Source organism: Euphorbia lathyris, chromosome 1 (assembly GCF_963576675.1).
Source record: "Euphorbia lathyris chromosome 1, ddEupLath1.1, whole genome shotgun sequence".
Classification (NCBI taxonomy): domain Eukaryota; kingdom Viridiplantae; phylum Streptophyta; class Magnoliopsida; order Malpighiales; family Euphorbiaceae; genus Euphorbia; species Euphorbia lathyris.
In genome coordinates this window covers 38,252,059-38,260,299 of record NC_088910.1, presented here as the reverse complement: position 1 = coordinate 38,260,299, position 8,241 = coordinate 38,252,059, and the positions used below count along the sequence as shown (strand labels likewise).

Sequence of the window (8,241 nt, the reverse complement as noted above, 5' to 3'; positions counted from 1 at the left end):
ATAAAAAACACGGATGCTACTAGGGTTCGAACCTTGGGGTTCTCACCTAGGTGAGAACTTTGACAGTTTTTGTTTTCTCCCACTAGGACATATCATTTGGATACTCCTGATGCATTATATATATATATATATATATATAGAAAAGGGCTCTTGTGGGAACTTTTTCTTAGGTGAGAACACTCCTTAGGTGAGAACCACTCAAAACTACGTAGTTTTGAGTGTAAAAATTAATAAAAAACACGGATGCTACTAGGGTTCGAACCTTGAACCCTTCAACCACACTCCACACTTCTTACCACTGAGCCATTTACTTTCCTTGTGTATTATGTTGCGCACTGCTTAATATACCAATGCCCTTGTAGCTTCTATTGTTTAATATTTGATGCATGCACTTATTAATATTGATTAAATGTGTATAATAATAAATTATTAATAGAAAAAAAAAATTTGCATAATAATGAATTATTAATAGAAAAAAATCCAAAAACATTCTCCAATTTCTTATTTATTTAATTCCTTTATATTTTTGTAATTTATGTTATATAAGAAAATATATTTTTTAAAACATACGTTAGAACATATATTTTAACTTTTAAAACACGAACTATGAAGTTTAGAACGTACGACATATTTTTTAGAACATACGTTATGTTTTTTAGAACATGTGTTATGTTTTTTCGAACATGAGTTATAAATTATATTATAGAACAAATGAAAAAACGATCCAGATATCTACTGATTTTTTAGAACATTATACTTAATTTTTAGAACACAAACTATATATTTTTTAAAACATACGTTATAACATATATTTTAACTTTTAAAACACGAACTATGAAGTTAGAACGTACGACATATTTTTTAGAACATACGTTATGTTTTTTAGAACACGTGTTATGTTTTTTCGAACATGAGTTATAAATTATATTATAGAACAAGTGAAAAAACGATCGAGATATCTACTGCTTTTTTTAGAAAATTATACTTAATTTTTGGAACACAAACTATAAACTTTACAACATATGTTATGTTTTTTAGAACATACGTTATGTTATTTAGAATGTGAGTTTTTTTTTTAACAAAAAAAATGGCCCATATATTTACTATTTTTTTAAAACATTATCTTAATTTTTAGAACACAAATTATAAAGTTTAGAACATATGTAACAATATTTAGAACATTGTCCTTAACAATTTAAAACATAAATTACAAAAATATAGAGGAATTAAATAAATAAGAAATTAGAGCATGTTCTTGGTTTTTTCTATTAATAATTAATTATTATTCACATTTGTTTTTTTCTATTAATAATTATTATGCGAACTTAATCAATATTAATAAGTGCATGCATCAAATATTAAACAATAGAAGCTACAAGGGCATTGGTATATTAATCAGCGCGCGGCAAAATATACAAGAAAAATAATTGTCTCAGTGGTAAGTAGTTTGGAGTGTAAGTGAGGAGGCCAATGTTCGAACCCCAGCAGTAGCTTCAGTGTTTTTTTTATTAAATTTTACACTCAAAACTACGTAGTTTTAGGTGGTTCTCACCTAAGGAGTGTCCTCACCTAAAGGAGGGTTCTCACTTGATCCCTCCCCATATATATATATATATATAGCTTCTCAAAACTTTCTTGAGGCATCATGAGTAAAAATGATGTAACCCTACAGTTTAAGTTGACTTAAATTAGATTTACTACCTATCTATAACCCATATGGAGTAGAAGTGACAAATTTGGAGGGCACTCGGTCAAAGACATAAGTGGCTGTAAGCAAGAGCATCTCCTCAATATATTCGCTTGATTCTCCGAGACGACCTCTCCACAATGAATCTCGAACAATCAGAATACCTCCTAGCCCCGATAGAACTGACGGTGGGAATAAATACAAGCAGACACTTAAAGAGAAAATGGCGAAGAGCAAGATCACGCAAGAAAAATGGACGAAAAGTTTAGGCAAAGTAAAAAAACTAGCAATTTATAGGCGCGACAAGGAAGGACCAACCATACACACAACAAACACATGGCGCTCACGCGCCGCCCAAATCATCACGTCTCATTAATTGTGCCGTCTACACAAGCGCACGGGGAGAAGGCCATGAGTCTCTTTAAAAAAAAATCAAAATATTAAACACGCCACAAATTGTAATAAGGCACCCCAGCGTCTTTTTTCCCTCTCAGACGCAAAAATCGAGGTAGCACGCACAAACGATCGAGGCCCAACCAAGACATCAAGCCCAACACACAAAGTGAACCAGCATCGACCCAAGACCCACTCTCACACATCACACCTATATAACCTCAGCCACTAACACCACGAAGATGCCTGCTCACACTCTCTTAACTCTTGAATATCTTTACTTCTCTCTCATTATTCAATTATCTTAGAATTGATTTGATCATCGAAGTATTCCCGAGAACTCTTCCCCGCATATAAACGTACTCGCGAGTACCAGTCGCCGATCCACATCTCCATTACGTAATAATGGATTGTTTTATTTATTCAGGAGAATAATGGAATTAGTCTTATGGAGTCTATATTTTGAATATTAGAGTTAAAAAAAAAAGGAAGTAAGTTGAATAGGTGCATGTCGGAGGGTAGCTTGGGAATAATTAATTGGTTGGCTGTAAACTTAATCAAGAAAGCGATGTTGGGAACTTAATGTGGTCAATGCTATCCTTTTTTTTTCTTTTTAAATTCAAGGGTTTTTTTGTCACCCAATATTTATTATTTTCTAGTAGTAATTACTTCTTCTGACCCACAAAAAAAACAAAAAGAAATTGAAAAAGATTAATCTATTGACTTTACAAAATTATTGCTTTCATCCATTATACATGTTTGTTTTCCAATGAAGAAAATGTGCATGTAAAAAGCAGTTGCAATGTATCATTCAGATAATATAATGAGCTGCTCATAATAAAAACGCTTAACTCACTATTTTACTCATTCACCTGTTCAAATTATTGCTTTATACTTGTGTTTTTAGTTTTTCTAACCTATAAAGAGTGTTTGTTTACCTTTTTTTTTTTTTCTATTTTCATTTTCACTTTATAAACAGAGTTTTAAATATTTGGTTAATAATATTTTTTTTGTCTTTTATACATGAAAAATTAACTTTTTACAAAAGGATGAAATCTCTGTTTTTTTTTTGAAAAAACAGTTTTTTCGACGACAAACATCAAACCATAACAACAACTACAAACATCATGTGAACTAAACAAGTCTTATTTAAAGTATTTTATAACATTTACGCTATAACTATTAAAATTGGTGAAATATCAATAAGTTAACCGTTATATTAAAAACTTAAGCAATTTAATAGAAAGTTCAAAAAAAAAAATGAATAAATTTGTTAACTTATTATTTATATTGTTGAAATTTTATCAATTTTAATAATTATAAAGAAAATATTACCGAATAATAAATTGGAATGTACTGGATGATGTAATAAAAATCTTAATCAATCCAATTCTTATTATTTGCAACACACATGCACCTTCTAATAAAAATGGGAATCAAATTGTACTCTTAGTTGAACTTAACAACAAAACATGAGTTGGCAAAAAGTACTTTGGTGATGTTTGGTAAAAATGGAAAAAAAAAACATAAAATGTGAAAAATTATAAAACATGAAAAACCGTAAAAAAAAAAAGTGAAAAACTTAAAAAAGTAAAAAAAAAAGTATGAAAAACGGTGGATGTGAAAAATAGTAAAAAATGAGAAAAACATGAAAAAATCAAATGCACATCGTTAAACCGATAAAACTCAAATTGAATCAATTTTATTTATTGTGAATCAAAATTTGTAATTATTAATTAATTCAATTTCAAACTACCATGTTACGATGATGATATGTGTATATGATATATATGTAGGGTTGGTATTAATTACCATATTTTATAGGATCATATATATTTAGTCATTGAACATCCAAATAATACGCATGCATGGTCTAATAAATTTAAAGCATCAAATACAAATAGTTAACTGATGAAACCCAGATCGAATCAGTTTCATGCAATAACAATCGAAAATTATATAAAATGTCACAAACACATTCCAGAGCAATCCTAACAAGTTCAATTCGAATATTATTTCGCTTTTCACATTTTTTTTTGTATTTTTGTATTTTTTATTTTTTTTTTGTGTTTTTACTGTTTCTTTCGTTTTCATGTTTGTACCGTTTTACATTTTTTCGCATTTTCCGTTTTATCGTTTTTCCTTAAATAATATATTTAAATATTTGAATAATTTAGGATAATAATTAGAATTTGAAAATAAATAGAAAATTACACTTGAAGAGTAAAGTTGTTTTTTTTTTGAACAATATTAGTTATTTCATATAATCTCATTTCATCAACCAAATATTGAAATAATTATTTCTAAAAATACATATTCTATTAATTTCTCATATTCTAATCCTTAATAATATCTATTTTATTCCATTTTATTCCATTCCGTGAAAAAAGGCACATTTTTGTTTAACAGTGATTTAAGACTTTTAATTTAGACAAAAAAAAAATTACTAGTATTTTTATTTATTTATTATATAAACTAGTTCATACATACATTTTAAAGTTCTCAAATTTTATCTTAATCCATTATTTAAATCATTAATTTATTTTTGTATAGAAATTATAAAATTAACATTTATTATATGAGTAAAAAATTACCTTTTAGTTTTCAATTTTAATAACATATCCATATATAAACATCAATATTTTTAAATTTCTACATATTAATATATAAAAAAATTTATTTGCCCTTTCTTAAATTTTTATTCTCATTTTTCTTAATTTCTAAACTAATATTCAACATGATTATGAATTTTCCTAATTTTTTAAAATTATATATTTTTTTTATCCGTAAATTTTATTAAAGATTAAAAGTTTACGTTAGTATAATTTTATAATTTTTAAAATATTTTTCATTTAATTTTTAATGAAACAAACTTTATAACTTTAAATTAAAATTCTATAATTCTAAGATCAAGCTTCCAAACTCGGTTAAATTTTATTTCTTGGAGTAGAAGTAAGTGTTACTTATAGCATACACCAATAGAATAGGTACCAAAATCAACTAAAACACTAGTAAATTGGTACTCATAAAACTCCAACACTACACTGTATTGCATAAGGGCAAGCCACAAAGAAATGTCATGAATCTTCAATGTCTAATTCACAAAAGCAGTACAACACAGAGGCACTCTAACATGTCTAGCTTGCAAAGTGGGATGAAGTGGAAGACACCGAGTACAGACTTTCCAGAGAAAAAACTCAATCTTAGACAAAAGATATAAGTTCCACAGTTTAAAACAATTATCATGAGTAGGAACACCATTAAAAATATCATCCTCTTGTTTGTGAGAAAGAAATATTCTATTAATAGCATTAATATCAAAGAGAAGAAATATGAATGTTACTTTATGAAAATTTCACACTTTTTCCTAACTGCTATTAACTTCGAGAGTTCCAGTAGCAAGTACCATAGCGATATTTAGCAAATAGAAAAGATAATTGTCATGTTTTTTCTAGATCGAATACTACTTTCAATACCATGTTTCGAAACTTATTCCAAACCAATATTAATATATAAATTTATTAATTATTTAAGAAAACTGTAATAAATCTAATTAATTAAAAGATTCGTCACGACCTATATTAATTTTAGAATTGGTCAATATAAATTATTTTATAATGACAAATTAATTAGTCGGCTATGGTTTCATTCTAGGCATTGAGATCACAAATTAATTTAATTACAATTTACAAATCCATATAGTACCATTCTCTATTCTCACAAACAATTACTAATATATTCAATTCTTCTCTTGACCATAACCTTCAATCCACCAGCCATATGAGCCGTCAACAGAGGAACAAAGCTCGGCTGCTCCTCCTCCACCGGTCTGATCTCGAACCGGCTCAACACACAAGCCACCACGTATTTCATCTGTATAAACGCCATCTCCTTCCCTAAGCACACCCTTGGACCCGCTTGAAACACCGGAAACTTGTACGGACTCACCGCCTTTAACCTCCCACCACCGATACTCATTATCACCGGTTCCTCGAACCACCGGTCCGGTTTAAACTCGAGCTGATCTTTCCCCCATAGCTTCTCCATTCTTCCCATTCCATACGGGAAGTACGTCACTCTATCTCCTTTCCCGACGAATGTTCCGTCCGGTAAGATATCATCGGCGGCAGCATGTTTCGAATCCCAGGCCACCGGAGGATACAATCGCATCGACTCGCATAAACTCGCTTTTAAGAAATTCATTTCTTTTAGTACCTCGAAATCTAAAGCTCTCTCGCCATTGTTGATCAGAGAATTCATTTCATCCAAGATCATTTCCTCGGCATTTTTGTTCTTCGATAATAACCAGAAGAGCCACGTCATTGCTGCTGACGTGGTATCTCTTCCCGCCATAATGAAACTGATAACCATATCTCTGATCACTTTTTCATCATGTCCGGCTAATAACAATCTAGATAAGAGATCATCGCCTTTGTATTCATAATCATAAACATTTACAGCATTTTCAAGCTCGGTCTTCCTTTTTTGGACGATCTCCATAACTGAGGTATGAACTAATTGAATCGCTTCTTTCAATTTCTTCTCTTCCCCCAAATTGAACATTCTCTTCATCTTCCACACTGCGTAAACCGGCGCCGCCCCTCGCATTGCGCTGATCATCGACGCCGTATCGAAAGCCTGAACTAAAGGCGAGATCGGAGTTGAGAAATCCAAACAGAAAGGATCGGTGCCAAGAGAAACTCGAGACACTAGATCAAAAGCAAATCTCCTCAACACATCTTGTAAATCGATCACCTGTTTTCTCTCCGCCGCCTCATCTAACAACGGAATCAATCGATTCTCGACTTCCTCCTGCAGCGTTTTAACGACAAATTCTCTCAAAGAATTGGTACTAAATTCATGACTGGCGAGTTTACGCTGAGTGGACCAAAGTTCGCCGTCGACATTGAAAATGCCAGAGCCGAGAAGATCACCGAGAATTTCAGTGAACGGTTGGCCTTTAGGGAAGTTAACGAAGTTCGATTTGAGAATATGTTGAACATTGGAGGGATTAGCGGTGACGATGATCCGACGAGCTCCGAGGCGGTGGACGACGATAGTTAGGGTTGGGGAAAAGGATAAGAGATCGGTGTACCAATCCAAGAGACGGAAGCGATTTTTGTAAAAAGAAGGTAAGCAGCCGAGAATTGGATAAGAAGAAGGTCCATTGGAGGAGAAGAGTTTAGTGGGAGTAGTGGAGAGTGTGAAGAAGAAGAAGAACCCTAGACAGAGAATTATTATGAGGAAGAAGATGAACATTTTTTTGTGGGGAGAGAGAGACAAGAGGAGAGGAGAGGAGGTTGTAAATGTAAATACAGGTTTGTTAGTAGAGCGAGAGTCATGAGTAAACATATATATAGATGTCAGAGGAGAGCGGTAAATGATCACGTGATTTTTAAGCTTAAAATGGAATAACAGGGTTATTATTGTATTTTTTATGTTTTGTCTCGACTGGACTGCGATCATAATTTCTGCTCTCACTTCTCATATTTCAATTTTGTAAGCCGACACAGCTTTTATTATTATACGGATGAGGTACTGAAATAACCCTATATTTTGTTGGAAAAGTATCAACTTGACCCCACGTATAAATTAATAATTAATATAAGTTTAATGTTTAAAAAATGATATTAATTTAGGTCTCGATACTAGAACATGACACATCATTTATACTATTTCGTTAAGTTCTATCAAATTGTACGCGGATAGAGAAATCAGAATTTAACGGAGTAATATGAATGAAGTGTCATGTTCCGTTATCGATGCCTAAATTGGTACCATTTTTTAAATGTTAAGCTTATATTAGTGTTATTTTGTATGTGGAGCATAAATTGATACTTCTCCAAAAAAAACCACCGGCTTATGTTAGTACATTATCCCTTATTATTATTATTAGGGATAGGTGCAAAAATACCCATAACATTTATAAACAAGAGTAATTTTATCCTTAACATTTAAAATAGGGTAAATTCCAAAAAAAACCCCTGTGGTTTGATGTTGTTCCAAAAAAACCCTTATGGTTTGTTTTTACAAAAAAAAAGGACTGTGGTTTCACCGTTACCCGAAAAACGGAAAAGGCTTAACACCGTTAAAATTGCTGACGTGACAAGGGGTAGAGTTGGAAATTTTTTTTTTGATTTTTTAAAATTTTTCTTTATTCT

At 31.2% G+C, this 8,241-nt stretch overlaps 1 protein-coding gene across 1 annotated transcript; it reads right to left on the bottom strand.

The window, feature by feature from the left end:
* Positions 1–5,654: 5,654 nt before the first annotated feature.
* Positions 5,655–7,407, bottom strand: LOC136228683 (cytochrome P450 94B3-like). Its single transcript, XM_066017137.1, has one exon. The coding sequence runs from the start codon at positions 7,337–7,339 to the stop codon at positions 5,798–5,800; it is 1,542 nt and encodes a 513-aa protein (XP_065873209.1). The 5' UTR covers positions 7,340–7,407; the 3' UTR covers positions 5,655–5,797.
* Between the last annotated feature and the right edge of the window lie 834 nt (positions 7,408–8,241).